This window comes from Corvus kubaryi, unplaced genomic scaffold (assembly GCF_017639235.1).
Source record: "Corvus kubaryi isolate FWS band 111438036 unplaced genomic scaffold, C.kubaryi_AGA036_p1.0 66, whole genome shotgun sequence".
Taxonomy (NCBI): Eukaryota; Metazoa; Chordata; class Aves; order Passeriformes; family Corvidae; genus Corvus; species Corvus kubaryi.
Window position 1 is genome coordinate 27,184,284 of NW_024582054.1, and position 17,930 is coordinate 27,202,213.

The 17,930-nt window shown below is 39.0% G+C and overlaps 1 protein-coding gene and 1 long non-coding RNA gene across 2 annotated transcripts in view; one reads left to right on the forward strand and one right to left on the reverse strand.

The window, feature by feature from the left end:
• Window positions 1-17,930, forward strand: part of ASPG (asparaginase) — a 44,511-nt gene that overhangs the window by 17,912 nt on the left and 8,669 nt on the right. The window contains exons 7-12 of the mRNA XM_042047572.1: window positions 1,685-1,797; window positions 3,288-3,473; window positions 6,416-6,529; window positions 9,534-9,653; window positions 10,714-10,809; window positions 11,659-11,822. Of these exons, the coding sequence (XP_041903506.1) occupies window positions 1,685-1,797; window positions 3,288-3,473; window positions 6,416-6,529; window positions 9,534-9,653; window positions 10,714-10,809; window positions 11,659-11,822 (793 nt within the window). The remainder of the gene's footprint in view (window positions 1-1,684; window positions 1,798-3,287; window positions 3,474-6,415; window positions 6,530-9,533; window positions 9,654-10,713; window positions 10,810-11,658; window positions 11,823-17,930) is intronic.
• LOC121673822 lies at window positions 13,010-17,663 on the reverse strand. The gene is made up of 2 exons (XR_006019319.1): window positions 17,599-17,663; window positions 13,010-13,040 (listed from the first exon to the last, which is right to left on the reverse strand). It is a non-coding gene; the product is annotated as an uncharacterized LOC121673822 (long non-coding RNA).

The window sequence follows — 17,930 nt, forward strand, 5'->3', positions numbered from 1 at the left end:
TGGAGATGTTATTTGGTAGAGTGTACTCCAAGAGTACAGGTATAGGCCTGGTGTAGGTCTGACTTCTGAACCGGTCCTCTGATCTCTTTCCTTGGTCTTCTGCTTTTGGCAGTGTCTTAGTGCTCCATGCCAAGGCAGGTTTCCTCAGTTCATTCTTCAAGTTGGTTACAGGCATCAGGGATGCTCACAGTTGCCAAACGTAGTAGAATGCATTTGTGAAGTTTTGGCAGGGACTCCTACTTTATGGAGGATAAAAGAAAAGCAAGCTGTGATACAATTTTATTGCCATCCCTTCTTATAGAGGAGGCTGCTTTTAAAGAGTTAACCTGTTTTTTAGAAGGCTGAGAGGAACGGATTTATTGCTAAACACTTCTGCTTCTTAAAGCACAGTGCACATGTTGAATGTGGTTAGCCAGGCCTGTGAACCTCATGCAGAACCTGTGCAGAACAAATGCACAGGCTCTGCACTTACCTGAGTTCCTCCTGCAGGTCTCTAAATGGCTCTGGAAAGCTCCCAGAGGCCTTTGAGAGCTACTTGGATAACAAGTCCAGCCAGGTGCTTTCAGAGTCATGCTGGACAGCTTCTCAGAAAGAAAGAAGCTGCAGAAATGGTCTGTACTTCTGTTCTCCCAGTGCCAGGGCAGTAGGAATCCATGTGCTGAAGTGTGACTGGTTGGACAAAAAAGTGCTGAGCCTACTGCTTGTGACCTGTTTAATGGTGAATGGCATTTTTTAGAAAGAACAGAGGCTCTAGTTGGTGACAGGGAAGGAAAGTTCATAGAGTCTTATAGGAGACAGCTATTTTTTGTCCCAACTTAATGGATTATGTAGTTTTTAGTATCTCTGGTAATGTGGCAATAGAGCAGGCTTCAATGGAGGCTTTTACATTTACTCTTGATTTTTTTTTTTTTTTTTTGTAAGCAGCTGTCTGCTGATAACAAGAAGTTACAACAGTAATTGGTGTGAGTAACTCTCTGCATGGCTGAGAGCAAGTCAGTATTATGCACGTAGATCTTTTATCTGTCTTGCTGTTTGGGAGTTTCTCCAAAATCTCAAAAGCTTAACTCATGAAGGGGAAGCAGGCAGCTTTACAGCATGGTCTATTTTCATGGAGGCACAATGCTCTGATCTGTTGGCTGCTATTTGTTAAACCCCTTCCACTGCCTTGTAGGAGCCATCAGTGCTACCAATGCTGCACTCCTACACTGAAGTAGTAAAATTTTGAAATCAATAATGCATGACTTGGCTTCTAATAATGGAACACAAACAAACTATTAAACAGCTGGCTTCTGGCTCTAAATGTATAATCGGAGTTAATTGAATCCTTGCTATTTTATTTAATCGTTAATAACTACCTAATAAACTCTGGAGGTGATTAGCAGCAACAGTAACTGCATTTGTCATCTCTTACATCTCAGAAGATCCAGGTCTGTTTTCCAAACATGAATCCAGCTTGTATCAGGCCAGCTACATAACAGTGAAGTTCAGGTCAGTGTATGACAAGTAAATATCTCACCTATGCCAGACCAGCTGCCAGTTCTTCTGTCTTAAATGGGCCTTCATTTCCTCTTTAAAAAATACATTGTCTTTCATGAATCCCCTGCCTAAGAGAGTTGTAAGCATGAAGTACTACAAGTGTACTTAATAGTATGTCTTAAATTAAAAAGGCTATTTCTTTAAATAGTAAACTGGGAAACGGTTTGGAGAGCCAATACCAAAAAGAAATTTCGAGTTCACACCAATATGAACAGGAATGTTGGACTTCTGCGGATCTTCCCAGGAATCACTGCTGCTGCTGTAAGTGTCACCACTTCATTTTGGAAATGAGTGAAATGATGCTCAAATAGATATAGGAAAGCTGCATTGTTTGGAGCAGTGGTTGGGGTTTTGGAGGGAAGGGAAAGGATCTGTCTTCCAATAAACATTTTTTTAAATATCAGGACATTCAAAGACTATTTTCATATGCCATAAATGATTGATAAAAGCTTTTCAAATATCTTTTGTATGAATTGCCTGGGCTCTGGAACTTAAAATTAATTTCTTATCAGGGTTTATAAATAGGTCAAGTGTGGTTTTCTAGACAGGTGCAAGCTACAGTGACGAGGGAGATATTCTCCTGCTGCATATTGAGGCATATTAATAGGTATCTTGTCAAAAAATAGACAATATGGTGGGTGGAGTGTGATTATTTCTACAACTCATGCTTCTTTTTTAAGGTTCATTTTGTCTCACACTGATGGTTAACATGACCCTCAGCATTCATACAGAGCTGAAAATGAAAAGTGGGATTTTGCTGCTGAAAATGAGAAGTGGGATTTTTTTGCCTTTAGAAATTATTTTGCAGACTGTGATTTTAGGTAAATTAGTCTTTAAATTTTTGTCTAATATTAGTTCCATTAAATTGACAGGTCTTTTGTGGCTCTTGCTGTCTTAAATTGAATCCAGTAGTTTAAGCAGCACTCCCCAATTATATCACCATTCTTTTTAGGTGAATATGAACAGATGGAAATACAGAGGGGTGGTATATTTGCAATAAAACTCCAGCTGCATAGTTAGCCTCATGGGGGTTTACATTTCATAGGGGGGTTTGCATTTAGCATATGTGATCAGTAAGGAAACGTCTAGATTGTTGAAAACACATCTTTCTAGGAAGAGAACTCTGCTAGGCATTCTCTTACAGTGAGGCACAATATCTACTTCAATATCAACTGGCTCAAAATATATTAGTGCCTCTGAGTTAAATCAATTCGGTTTTGGGTTAAAAAACTTCATGCTTCATTAGAATGTTCTTTCCTGAAAGGTGAAACACTCTGCCTCTTGGGCGGACGTTGGTTAGCAAAACTCTTTGCTAAAGCAGAAAAATCTGGGCAGGGGTGTGGAGTTCTAATCTCAGTTAATAATTCAACATTTATTTCATAAGTGTAAATGTACCTTTTTGTTGCACCAAAGAGTGGTGCAACAGTACAGCCTGTTAATCGCACTTAAACAATAGCATCCTTTTTCACATCAGGTAATGACTGTACAAAACAGTTTATTTTAAAATCTAACCCTCTAGAAATTTTGAAGGAAGCCAGAGAGGGAAAGTCTCATGTTTTTAAAGCTTATTCTACAGTCTCAGTTATTGCAAAAGGGAAGCACAGAAGGGTGTGAGAAGACTATAAGGCATGAGAGCCTGTAAAACCATAGCAGGAATAGATCATTTTTAAAAATGCTGTGCCATATGTGGAAAATTTAAGGATGACTTAAACATACCTTTTGTCTCTCTTCCCTGTCTTGTTTTTAAACAGGTAAAAGCATTTCTTCAGCCTCCAATTGAGGGCATAGTACTGGAAACTTATGGAAGTGGCAATGCCCCAGACAAGAGAGAAGATTTGCTGGAAGAACTGAGGAGAGCAGCTGAACGCAAAGTGGTCATTCTGAACTGCACCCAGTGCTTACGTGGGGCTGTTAAAACTGTCTATGCAACAGGGCAGGTGAGGGGTGTGCAACTTCATTCTCCACTGCTGTGTAAAAGAAACATCCCACTCATACAACTTGATTGTAAACTTCCAGTAGTCCCAGCGTATAAATCCAGGTTTATTAACTGTAAAGTTGTTGCTCATAAAGTAACTACATCTGAAAAATCTTAAACTGGAAGCACTTAAACACATATCTACAAAGAAGATCTTGTTACTCCTGGTCTGAATGGTCAAAACAGTCAGCTCAAATCCCAAATTAGCAACTGCTCACTCCTGTCATGTGCAGCACTCCAGGATACTTTGCATTAGATCCGTAGTATCTCTCTCAGAGGGATTCCATTGAGCTAAAAGCTAGCTTAGTGGTCAGATGATCAAATAAAGTAGTATTTGATAGGATAACAGTTGCTTAGCTACAATGTAGGAGCATGAAGAAAGCCTGTAGATGCAAGCAATATCCAAATCCCTGTTCTTTATTTGACTGGAAGTACAACTGAATTCAGGGCGAGATTGGAGAACAGTATCTAAGGAATTGTCTGTATTGAAGAATGGAAATCAGTTTAGTTTAACCCATGAGGGTTGGCTTAAAGCAGGTTTTGTGTACATACTGTTACTATTCAGGGCATTTTATAGTGTGTTTCTCAGTTGTGTACCAAAACACGGCATCACTGGGACTAATAAGAGCACAAAGCCATATAAGAATATGTGCTGCATGTGAGGGAAGCTGGTTTAACTGGCCTTTAGAAAAGGACCAGCCATTAAATACCCAAGAAGCACTACCAGAGGGTGACTCATCCCTCTGCATTGGACACCTGGTTTTGCTGGGAGCAACCACCTGTCTGGCAGAGCCAGCCTCTTTTTTGACAGCATGGCAAACCTAAATACCCTGGTCTGGTGCTGAAACCTGCCTCTTTTAGCTTTGGTTTTGACACAGCTTTATATAATACTTGCACAAATTCTGTTTTGAGGAGAAAGAAAAGGAGATTGTAAGATTTTCTTTATACCTCCTTAGTATCCAAACTTCGTATTTTCTGATACAGGCAATTATTTGGATGTTGGTAAAACTATTGCATAACTTAATGGAAATATTTTGAGAATTAGTGACTTTTGCAAAGATCCCATGCTCTGTAGCAAATACTGTAGGAATATGTGGATTATATAGAACAGCTCACTCAGAAAGAAGAAAGCAGTTAAGTCAACAAAAGACACCAAATTTATGTTTGAAAAACAACATGAAAATGAAGCCTAGGTTTTATGTGATCTTCTGCTTGAAATGAACTGCTAAAATGTGTGGAAATAAGAAAAAAACCCCTTTTTCTATGCTCTGGTTAAAAGATTCTCCAAGTAGGCACCTAAAATGGATTTTTGCACTCTGATCCAGGCTGTTGATACGCTGAATTGAAAGATTCCACTCAGGTCTTAGTGAACCACTTTAAGGCTGCGTGGAAACGTGTTCCCTTCTGGCTTCCATTTTTTATATGGGGTTTGTACTATGTTGCTTCAGCATCAGTGGTTGGAGGCTGTTTTCTTGGCATCTTTTGAGGAGAATGGTGAACAAGCCAAGTCCTATGGAATTACTTCATGCTTGTTCTTTCACTGCCTTCTCCTTTTCATAAGGAACTGCTCAGTGGAGGAGGTATCATAAGTGAATGCTGTAAAGTTGCTGTAATGTTAATTTTACTTTGATTTTTCTTTAAATGAAATATTTCAAAGGTCTTTGCACATGGCTGGGCCAGTTTTTACTCATTCGAGCTAGTCACATAGGTCACCTGAGTCCCTGGCTTCCCTTGAAGTGTTTGTTTTAATTAACTGAATGTCTGGCCTCTGATCCATCTACACAGTAGAAACTTATAATTGAGGGGACTTTAGGTATAGGAAGGAAGCTGGGAAATCCCTTCCTCCTCGTCTTTCACAAACCCACTGAAAAAGCCCTAACTGTTCTTTGGTTAGCTCTGCAGTACAGAAACTTTCTCACCTTTTCTGTACATGTTTTCCCATGGGACTTTAAAAAATGTTACTCTGAGTCTCTCGGAGGTGGTTAATGAGCTAATTAAGGCTCTGTATCTTGCTGAAAATATTAGTTAAGCCACAGTAAGTTTTGAAGCTGAAGTTTGTATACAAGGTATTTAAAAGTAAAATGCAGTGTAAAGAACCTAGTTCAAGCTGCTTTACTGTGAGGCAACATGTTATGGCAAAGAAGGCGATCTGTGATTTGCCCAGATACAGTTTAGTGACAAGAGATCTGAAATCTCCTTTGTCTTTGTTATCTTGTACACTTACAAGGCTTGCTGATCATAGCAAAGATGCTTCTTCTTTTTGCTTTTGTTCAGACAGTTTATTTTTTTTAACTACCATAAAGATAAGTTAAAAAGGTCATCTTTTTCAGTTGTTCTTGTCAGAACTGTGTAAATTACGTATTTTAGTTGTATCTTCTAAATCATACGCTGCTAGTGCAGCCTGAAAGAATCTGAAAGCACTCCCGCTGTGAGCACGCTGTAGTGCTGGAATTCATCCAAAGCAATGCCCCATAAAAGAATGGTAAATATGTCTGTGTGAGAACAGCCTACTTGGCAGTGTTCAAAATGCCACTAGGTTAAAACAGAGTAACTGCAGCTTTTCAATAAAGGGAATCTGACAACTCTGCAGATAGCTGATACGGACCTGTAACCTTTCCCTTTTAGCATAGTAAGCGACCGTGGCAAGCATTTGGTGGAATTCTTCTGTGTTATTGCATGAAAAGGAATTTAAAGTAAAAGTCATCTTTATTCAGATTGCTCTAGTATTTGCTTGGTATTTGATAACTGAAAGTACAAAAATTACAGTGGCAGTAGGAGGAGCAAGAGAGTGGAGGCTTGGCTGCACCCTGTATTCTGTGTAGTTACTCTTTCAAACACCTTCTCTGTATGTGCAGGTATTTCTGAATGCTATGCTAATTAGAATCATTATTCCTTTTTATTCAGACTCTTGCTGATGCTGGAGTAATTCCTGGAGGTGATATGACACCAGAGGCAGCCCTAACTAAACTGTCATACACGCTCAGCAAGAGAGACCTTAGCTGGGAGGAGAAGAGGCAGGTAAATATTTCAGTGTGACCTTGAAAGACTTTAAGTTTCTCATCTACTGTGCTAACTTCTGTTTAACTTCATGCCTTGAGCTTCTCTCTTGCATTTAAAAGCAGTTGGTTCCAGAGCCGTAATGTGAACAGCCCGTGGTTTTTTTTCTTATGGAAAATACTATTAAGCAAACAAATGTATGAAGATTGGGAGAGAAAAGAATTCTCTGCATAAGTCAGGTGAAGACCATCACTGAGCCATAAAAATGCCATGTTTAAATGGTAGTAGTCTAGCTTGGACACTTCTGTATTGAAAATTCTATGTGGAAATTCTTATGGGAGACAGAATCCCAGCCCTACTGAAGTCAGCAAAGATCTTGTCACTGATCTTAGTGTGGTGAAGATTTCATCCCAGACTCATTCACACAAATTAAATATTTATTCTGAAAATAAATATTGCCTACAGCCTCTTCCTTTATGGCATTACTCATAACAGTATTAGATTCTATTTCTCTAAGAGGAGATACACTTTATAATACATAAAAAGTAGAGGATTATTCTAGAGCCAGTTGTAACTGCTTTTAAAATCAGAGCCCTTTTAGCAATGTTCTGACTGTTCATTGGTTGCTTAATCAAGGCCTTTTTTCCTGCAAGTTACTTAGCTGTTTATCATGTTCCTTTTACACAAGGAGCATACAGCTATGAATTAGGGAACAGCAGTCTGCAGGAATGCATGAATTTCTGTGCCTTATGTAGTGAAATCTTAATCCTGACACTTTGGGAGATGACATCGTGATGAGTCATTCCCCAGACTTAACACTGTAGGCACATGTCTCTCATGATGGTGCTTTGGTTTTATTAAAACTATAACAAACCTGACCATTATTTCATGCTCCACATCTTCCAACCAGTAGCAGCTCTTGAGACAAACATATTTGAATACCTGTGATCCTAAGTGTGGTGGCTGGAAGTCCCACTTACCATGCTTAGACACAGTTTCAGCCTGCGAGCTTGCAGTTGTTTGCTAAAGCCCTGGCTCTGAGAAATGGGAGGAGGAGCTGTGTGTGTCTTTGGTGAGGATGCCTGGAACATGCTCTGTGCAAGGACATGCCTGGCAGGCTACACAGTGCTGTGAGGAGCAGGGGTGTTGGATGTGTTTGTACATTTGCACTTCAGAAACCCCAGCTCAGCACTGATACCCCTTTGGCACACTCACTGACCCTGGAAGCCACCCGCGCTAGCTTGTTGTTTTTAATGCAGGCTTTAATCTTCTTGCACAGAGGATTTTTTGACCTGGGACAGGAGAAACCTTCTCAGCTGGCTTCTTGCCTCAGTGTGTGAGTTAAAACTTAATTTGAGATCCAGTTTGCTGAGGTGAGATAGCTGACTTACTCAGGTGAGAATTTGATTATAAGGTGTTACAGGTACCATGTCACAAGATAATTCTGAATTTTCATGTGCTGCCCTTTGGATTGTGCTACACAGTTTTTGTGTGGTGATATGCTGGACCTCCTTTATATGGTTGGAAAAACAAAGTAACTTTTGCAATTTCTTTGAGTTATGCAGTATTGGTTTCCTCATTTGACTCATTGTACTGACCCACAAACAGTTCTGCTGGCACAACTAAGGGAACAGCATGCTGCATTGCCTGGGCAGGAATGAGTTATAGAGACCAGGAGAAGAAGAAAGCCTGGAAATATGTTGTCTGTGGCAATATCTTCAGCTAAACATATCACCAAACAATAGTCTCCCAAGAGACAGAAGCTCTCCTGAAGCTGGCGTGGTTATTTTAGGATTCTCTTTCAACATGAAGAGCAAGGAATGTGCCCCCAGTCACATACAAATGTCTGGAGAGCTGGTAGGACTGAATAAGGCACGCAGGGCTTTGCACTGGGTGCATTTAGCACAGGTGCCAATTGCTAAGGTTACCTGTGTAAAGCAATGATCTCAATGTGTCAGATTCTAAAAGTGTGCCAAAGCAGTTGGTATCCTCAGTTGGTATGGGAGTCTTCCAGCAGACAGCTATGGTACTGTCAGCTCTTGGAGGGTGTTTTTTAATAAAGGGCATGCCTAGACATAAGTAAACCTGGGGCATTCCTCCTGCCAACATCACATCTGTTTCTTGCAAACTTTCACAATCCTGCTTTTTAAAATTCTAATTGAAATAACTATGTGCTTTATAGCTGCATCAGCAACCTTTCATGAAAGAGTGCCAGTATGTAAAATTGTCAGAATTGAGGAAACCAGTTGCTTTTTCTTGATGACTGGCTTCTATCTGTGTTCTCCAAGTTTCCCAGAATCTGTTTTTTAGAGTGTTTTCATTTCTTTATTGCCCTATTCAAGTACTTTGTACACATGAATTGGCTGACCTTTTTACATTTTGATTTTGGTTGTTTTTCCAGTTATATTGGAGGCACCCATCCTGCAAACTGTTACATGCCTGTTTGGGTACTGAATGACTGGTACTACTGTAGATTTTCTGCATTCAAAACTTGATCTATGTCCAAATTTCTACAGAATCAGGGCTGATGGAGCTGTTTGAAAACCCATGGAAATACATGACCGTCTACAGGCAGCACTGGGCTTTGTTTTGAGGTTTATGTACACAGTCTGTGTAGGAGTCCTGAGGTTTGTGAATGCTGGCAAAAGGCAGCATTTCAGAATATTCTGGTCTTAAGCCTCACTCTGCTCATTAGTCATTATCTTTGTGTTTTTGAGTAGGCTGCAGCTTACCCCACTAGGGAACTTTTGTCCACATATTCTAAAAATTGGGGTGTTATGTGCTTATTTTGGGTTTTTTTTTTTGCTTTGGAAGAAAGTTTTGTTTGCCTGTCTCTCTCCCTCCTTTGTCTTTTAAAACGTGCAGTCTGCATGGGACAGTTACTGTTTCTTTAATCTTTTGTCTGCATTCAATTAGTTTCCATAATTCCTCCAAACAATTTTCTAACTTGATTCTAAGGTTTTTTTATTAGACTACCACCATATTTTTCCTCTGCTAACAAAGGGTTTGATTGCTTGCTTTTCAGATGCTGAGTGAGAATCTAAGAGGAGAAATGACTGTTGTACCCACAGGAGCCAAGATCTCTTTGAGAGATAGCAAGTTTATTCAAGTGATTGCCAAATCTCTAAGTATCAGCAGCAAGGAGGTATATACTTAAATATTTAAAATTAATATCATGTAAAGCTGTAAACTAAGTTAAATGAGCCTAGATTAAAGATGAACAGCAAAGCTGAAAGAAAATCGAAATATGGAGTTAGGGAGAAAGAACACAATGACAATCATATAACTAAAATGTTTTTAATTAAAAACTTACTAACTTTTTTTTCCCTCCTTTTTGTAGCCCCATCTTGGGTTTATTTTCTTGGCTGGCTGGTTGCAATAACAGCCTCAGACAGATGCTGTAATTCAGGGTATCAATGATATGAAGAAGTGCTTTGTATTTTTGTGGTCAAATGTATTGACAGTTTGGAGCAATCCAAATAATAATGGGTAAAACAGCTTAATTGTACATGCAGTCATAGAAGGCTGATACTAAGGAAGCATTAAACAAGTGTAATTTGTGGTGTTTAGTATTAGTCCCTCCCAATTAGAAAATATAATAGAAATATAAATTAGATAATACAGTACTGGTTGTACAGATGTTCCCTTTCCTCTTGAATTTGGTTCAGGGAAGATGGGATTTTTATTAACTAATGAATACTGAATGTATTCTTTAGTTCTTTAGTACACATGAGGAATGGGAGAATATTCAGGGGGCCTACGAGGCTTGTCAGTGTAGGTTTGAAAGTACAGGTTACACAAATATCTGAGGAATCACATTAATAAAACCGATCCAGTCTTGGGGATAATGGACTATATGGTCTTTTCCAACTCCTACCAGTGCTGTTTCTCTTACTGTGCTGGTGTGTAGCTACGGCAGTACAGAGATGGCAATTAGTGTGTGCACCTTAAATGGTTTATAAAGATATCAGGTACTTGTAGTGTTGCCAGGGAGGAATATAAATCTTACAGATGTGAGACTGACAAAGTGTAAAACAAACATGAGACTTCTTTCCTTCCAAGAACTAAATGCTACCATTTCTAAATATCCAAATGACTAATTTGGAAACTTTACATAAAAGCAAGGGCAGTGTTTTTACGACTTGGGTGTCAATCACATTAGAGGTGAGGCTGATATTAAATGTTTAATTTTATTTGTTTCTCAGGAGTTAGAAGCTGTACGAGATGCATTAATTCCACCTTTGGCTTGTGCTGCAGCGAAACTGGGTGACATAGATGCACTAAGAGCCATAGCAGAAATGGTAATGTAAAATGAACAGTGTGTACAAAACATTAATTTTTAAAAAGAGCTATAATTGATGTTAGGAAGCCATGCTCATGGAAAGTGACAACCTAAGTTTTAGAGTCAAGGTGCTATGACTGTTACAAGTGGTTTCTGGACTTCTTGGTCTTTGTCTTTCAGAACTGGTGTGCTCTTTTTCCTCTCTGGTTTTCAGCTGTTTACATTTTCTTTTGAACTGTGAAAATACGGGTAGATTAAAATGCAAGTTCATATCTGCTAACTTTGGAACATTTTAAAATGATTTGTGCTGCTTTCTCTTCATTTAACTTTCTTTATGCATATTCATAGTATCCACCTTTTGGATGTAAATCTGTCAGGATTAAAAAAAAGAACTTGAAAATTATATTTAAGCAAAACACAGTGCGGTTCTAATTCAGGATTTCTGGCTCTCCTCAAAGCTCTAACTTCGGTTATACCTGAAGAAGCAACAGGCATTTCCCTGTCATATCTTTTTTTTCTTTCACCTCTTTGCCTTGGTTTACCCTACTATTGAGATTTTGGTAATGGGCCTCAAGAAAGGATAAATATATCTTGAAAGTAAGAATTAACTAAGACAAGAAAAATTAGCAGTCTGTGGGCACAAAGCTGCTGTATGGTGTGCTGTAATAAAGAGCATATCCCAGTGGGGAACATGCAGGAGGTGGAATGAATATCTTTATTGGCACTAAAACAATGCTGCAAGATAAACTTTAAGTTTGACAAGCTTAACAATTTGGTGGCAGAATTATACATGCACTGTGTGACGTTTGCAACAACTTAATGTGCAGCCATTATCTTTTTGGCATGTGAAGAATATGTCTTTTTGTAGGGTGGAAACCTGAGCTGTGGCGACTACGATGGCCGAACTCCACTCCACATTGCAGCCTCTGAAGGGCATCTGCCCTTAGTTGAGTATTTGTTGACGTCTGGCGCGACTGTTTATGCCAGAGACAGATATGGATCTACCCCACTGATGAATGCAATCAAGTTCAGGTAACAATTTATGTACTGCTCTATATAAAGTTTATAAACCTTCTATCATTTTGGATTTCAAGCCCATCCATCCTTTGTCCTGGTCTTGTCTTGTCTCAGCAGTCATCTGTAAATTACAGCAGTTAAAATAACACATATCAGCTTATTTCAAAGGATGCGACTAGCCTAAATGAAAAGATTTTTTAAAATAATGTGGAATGAAAGCAAACAACTTGGTATGCATGCAGAATTTTAGCATAAGGTAATTATTGCTGTCCTCCTGCCAAGACTTTGTCCATAATTTCAAGGATCCACTCTTTATTCTGAAGCTTCCTTATAAAACAGAGCCAAACTGATCACTCCTTTTGACTGTCAGAAGTGAGAGTGCAGGACCATGGGCTGTCTGGTTTTTTTCTGCCCTTCCCTTTCTCATCAAGACCAGACTGTTTCAGTTGGCACAAAATATACCGGTAGGTTGACATGTTTTAATCTTCCCCTTCCACCAGTGCTTTCCTGAGTCTCTTGCTGGATGACTGGTTTTTTGATTTTTCCCTTCCACCCACTCATAATTATATGGGATGGTTGCATGGCTCTGCCTGCTTTGTGGATTTCCTCTTCCTGCTGTTATGAATGTCAGCAGTTCTTGAATGGTAGTCATGGACTTGCACTTTACTGGTCTCTTCCATGTCGTATAGTCCTAAGGAATGGCCATAGCACAGAATATAAAAGTTATCAGTCATCAGAATTTAATTTTTTAAGATTTAGTTTGTGTAGCCTGGGGATTCATAGAGCCATTGGTCTTCCAGTGTGTTAGAAGCTGCACATCATAATCTCTCATTGTCTTTGATCCACTTTCAGCTCTGTATCTCATATTCAGTCTGTATTGAGAAAAGCCATTTTTTTTCTGTAAAGGAGCTTGGAGTGATTGAATTTTCATGGTCTTCATGGATGAATGTCCCCAAATATTCCTACAGCTTTCTAATGTTGACAGGTTCACCTGGTCTGTCAAGCTGGAGTCAGCTCCCTGGGAGGTCTGACAGTCCTAGATTACCATGAGCTGCAGGAATAACTTGAAGGCTTCTTCTGTCTCAAAGACCAGATGTAGAAAACTCCCCAGGCTCTCTGACTGTGAGACCTGGAGTCCAGCGTGGCCGCGCTGTGTTATTGCCATTCCTCCTGCATGGTCCCGAACAGCTTTCTGGCTGTTGCTTTACCTCATGAATATATAAGCTCTGCAGACTTAAAGCAAAAACAAGCCCAACAGCAAATCAAACAAATAACCTCGGAGATGAATAGAGGTGGCTCTGGTCCAAAGTGAGAAAATGCTAAAGCATTAGATACTATTAGATGTTCCTGCAAATCAGGCACCTACTTTTTTTACCACACCCATCCACCGCCTGAGGAATTTCACATGAGCTTGTTGTTTGGATTCCTTAGAATTGCCACTCCTATATTAGACTCCTACTATGACTCTTAAACTCTTTAAAACTGCACACCCATTTTGATGCAGGGAATTGTAAAAGGAAACTGCACCATAACCATTTTCAGTTTCTCTTTTTGTTTCTACTGTTGGAATGAGAGGAAGAGTTGACTTAGAACTAATCTCATAAATGTGTATTTATGATCTGCTGTGTACTCATACTGCATTTCATACTGGTAAGCATATAAAGGAGAATGCTAAGGAGCAGACATCTGTATATGTGTGCAATTAGATACCCACTAAAAAGATTTCTGCTACACAAGTATTTAAATTCTATTTATTAAACACTTGCAAGCTGAAAGTGAAGAGATTATCCTGATAGAAAGTGGCAGAGAGGAAAGAGGTGGGGGGGAAAACTGATGATAATGAGTAGTCAACGCCTGAAACTGTTTAATATTGTAACTCTCTCAATTTTACTGATCATTGCATCAGCTTAATCCCATTTTCTGAGAATTAATATTTGTTTAATTGGCATTTAACTGCAATACAGTATCCACTCATCTTAAAAATAGCTTTCTTCCAGTCTTTTTATGTTACATTTCTCAGTGGCTTGCCTTTTAACCAGCATGCAAACCTATATAATAATGACTGATTTCTCTCTTCCATTTAATAATTTGTAAAGATGATCAGGAGTTATGTCTCTTCATAAAAGCTTCTTAACATAGCACTGTCAAGTGATAGATCAGTGACTTGATTTATGTCAATAATAGTCTCTTAAATTTTTTGACTTGAAGTGACTCTTTCTTTGTTTCTTTCTAAACAAGAAATAAACTACTGCATTTCCGCTTTTTCATTTGTAACTCTGCAATTTGCCTGTAGTCTCACTCACTTTATGCATGAAGCTAAACAGACCACTGTTAATTTAGGCCAGTTGCTTGACATATCAAAATAAGTAGCATTCCTTTAATTTCTTACAGCACCCTCAAGGGATAATTCATTTTCAAAACAATAGAATAATATTCTTTTAATAATAGAAACGCTCTAAGTAGGAAAATGTCTTGAATAAAAATTGTGTATATTTTAAGTAGTAAAAGTGCTTCCATTTACTTGTAGAGCAGTGGTAAAAGGTTGAAAATGGGGAGTTGCTCATACAGTGCTGTGAGAACATCAGATTAGAGGTAGTAAAATTACCTCCCACGTAAATGTGAATTTAAATACTTGATATTTTGCAAGGTTACATTTACATTACTTCAGGAAATCTAAGGCAGAGAGAAAATCTAACCACCACTGACTCCAAAAAGCACACTGAAGCCTGTCTTACAGTGCTTGAGCATGAAATTCCCACTGATACCATGCAGAAAACCGAACAAGTGAAACTAAGCTGATCCTGCCATAACCATTCTGGTTGCTAGGGGAGCAAGCATGAAAAAGAATGAAGCAAGTCAAGTTTGGATATACATTACACCTGCATTTCTTTAAAGAGAGTTGGTGGAAGGTGTGCACCCTAAGGCCCCAATCCTGCAAACTCTTACATGTGTGTTAATTTCACATGTATGATTCATCCCTTTTGAAGTTGATTCACTTTTAATAAGTGTCTGCCAGGTGAGGGCCTGGGATGATAGGTACTGTACAGAATCTGGATTCCTGTGAATCCAGAGCCCTCATGAACTGGTAAGAGTGTGGATGTCTTTACCTGGAACTCAAACTTTGCTCATAGTGCTGAACATTGAAGACTGCACCATTTCAGATGTTCTGCTATTAATATATTAAAACATTAGTATATACTCAAGTTTTAATGTCCAGTGCTATCAACAATGGAACTTAGCAGGTAGGAGACACTAGAAACACCTTTTGTCTATTTGTTTTTTCCTTCAGAGAGGAATGAATAACTGATACTATCAAAAGGCTATCTCAAGTAACATATGCAGAATAATATTATTTCTACAGCCTGTGTCTGACCAAGAGCCACAGTTTGGTGACAGAACACACTAGGAAAAGGGAGGGTCAGGAACAGCTCACAGGTGACAATGCTTATCAGGTGGGGCTAGACTGGGCACAGAGCTGTGCAAGCCAGGGCTGACATGGGGATGTTGCCATCCCTCTGCACCTTGAGCTTTGACTGTCCAGCAGTTCCTCTGCTCTTGTTTTGTGCTGTCACCTTAGAACAGGAGTTGCGTTTGAGCCATTCCCAAGAAGTTTGTGGCTCATGACATCACCTGAACTTCAGATCAGCTCAGCTGTAACCCTTATGAGGATTTTGTAAAGCCACAGGAGAGCAGCACTTAAAGAAACAATTTCTAAAGACAAATACCTCTCATGTGCCTAAGACATAACAGTATCAGAAAATTCACAGCCAGCCTCTTGAGATACGAATATTGCCCTTGTGGTAGGTACAAGACAGCAGAAGTGGTGCTCTGGAGAGGGCTTAAGTTTGTTCAGAATGTAGATGGCGTTTGGGTGCAAGTAGGAACAAGCTGCAGTGCGACTTGCCTCCCACATAGTTTCCATGTTGAGTGGTGGGAATGTCAGAGGTGGTCTGTTTGCTTTCTTGGACTGATCTGCACTTCATAGCCACAGCACTAAATCTGACACTTTTAAACTTTGCATTACTCTTTGTCCCTACTTTTCCTCTCCCTTGCCCTGTCTTTAACAAGCTGTAGTGCACAGCACTTCTTCCCACTGTACCAAGAAATGTGACTTTGAATGGCTCATCAGGACATTGTACTTCTGTTTAGAAATGCTTTATTGTAAGCATTTATTGTAAACACTATCAGTTTCAAGCCACTTTTTTTTTCCCTTGTTTAAATTTGCTGTATTAATTGAGTTGGGTAAATAATCCCGAATCTGTCTATACCAAAGATTTACAGAGTCCCACTCAGAGCAGTAATAGCTGTGTGGTGTGAGTGGGGTGTGAAGGGCATTCTGGAGAGAATCTTCCTACCAGTATGGAGTAAATAGTTACAACAGGAAGAGAAAACCTGGCTTTTTGCTGGTATCCAGAGATACAGACCTCATAGGGGGTCACATTGAGGGAAGATACCATACAACATTAAATGCTTTGCAGCCTTTTATCTTTTAGTGCTGTCCCATAGCAAAGCTTTTATTTTTAAAAAGTGCTCATTTCATGCTGTGATTTCCCATATAAGGTGGGAAATGAGGAATACTCCAGGGCAGTCCTTGGACAGTAAACAGACACTCCCCATGTTATGTTCAGTACCCAGTGAGAGTGAACAGACATGTTCTACATTAATCTATTTCAGGTCAAATTTCATTTCAGCTAATTACTGTTTCGCTTAAGACTAAGAATTAAAAAATTCATACATGTAGAATTCATCCTTCACCACAGATTGAAAAGTAGGAAACCATGCCATTATTTGCTGGCTCAAGGAGATGCTTGTGGATGATGAGCCACATCATAAGGGACCCACCTGAGAAAATATTTTAGATAACTGAACAAACTTGAGGCATGTGCTGTTCCAGCAGTGCTTTGCTATGAAGCAAAGTAAGAATATATATATTTTTTTGGCTGTCAATTGGAACAAAGTATAATTAAAAAAAAAAAAAAAATCTGTCTCCTAGGGTCAATAACCTGTGTTTGGAAAAGCAAGGTGATTCCCACAGTATGTGTACAGTTCTTTAGTTAGTTGAGAAACTTAAGATCTTATATGAAACATACAAGCTTACAGAGGCTTTATATGGAAAACTGTAAAGTAACTTCTGATTGAAGACGGAGTTTCCTAAAAAGAAGCAGAGGGATTAGATAAGTAGTTTAGTCCAATTCAAAAAGGGAAAGGCCCATGGCTACCAACAACTGATTAAGCAGAAAGTGTATGGGAGCTTATATTTTTATTTTTAATTACTACAGATGATCTTTTAGGTAATGGGTTGGAAAAGCTCATATGTTTCCTGTTAAATTACAAGCCTACCTCTTTATTTTGAAGTGTTATAGTGTAGCAACTTAAAATAGGAATTATGAAACTATTCCTGATCTACTGGGTCATCATGCTTCTTCTGGAGCTTGATTTGTAAACGGTATCAGTTGTTTAGCAGAGGAGCACTCTGTTGCCTCCTTTTCAAACCTAGTTCTAAACCTTCCACTAGGTTAGTTATGAAAAATGTATTTTGCAGATTTTTTACTTGTCATGTTATTTTCTACCCACAGCAGTACCTTTAGAGAGCAGCCTTTCCATAGAGTTTCTTGAGCATCTAACTAAGGTGTAGGTGTTGCCTGGTAGTGCTATTTGTCCCTTTATCTCAAAGGATAAAAGACAAGGAAAGACCTCCTAAAGTCTCCAGGTAGAAACAAATAATAAAGGTGTTGGGAGGAGGAAGTTAGGAAAAGATGTACATTTGACAGAGGTTCATAAAAATTCTTACCATCATTTTGAAGCCCTAAAAATCCGATGAGCTTCTCCATTAACATAAAGATTCATTGCTTATCTGCAAGACATAATGTTTTATTTAATTCTGATATATGTGGGCATTGTATTCTCTAAAATACAGGAATGATGCTATGTAATAAATATTCTCCCTGTTTGCATGTATTTCAGTTACTAATATTTCTAGTGTTAAATTAACCTAGCACCAAGGTAAACATACTAAGAATTCTTGGAAGAGAGGGGTATGCATCCCTTTCATTTTTAGAGCTGAACGTAACACTTCCTTGGGCTTAGTGTGTGAATGAGTTTTTGAGAGGGAGGGAAGCTCTG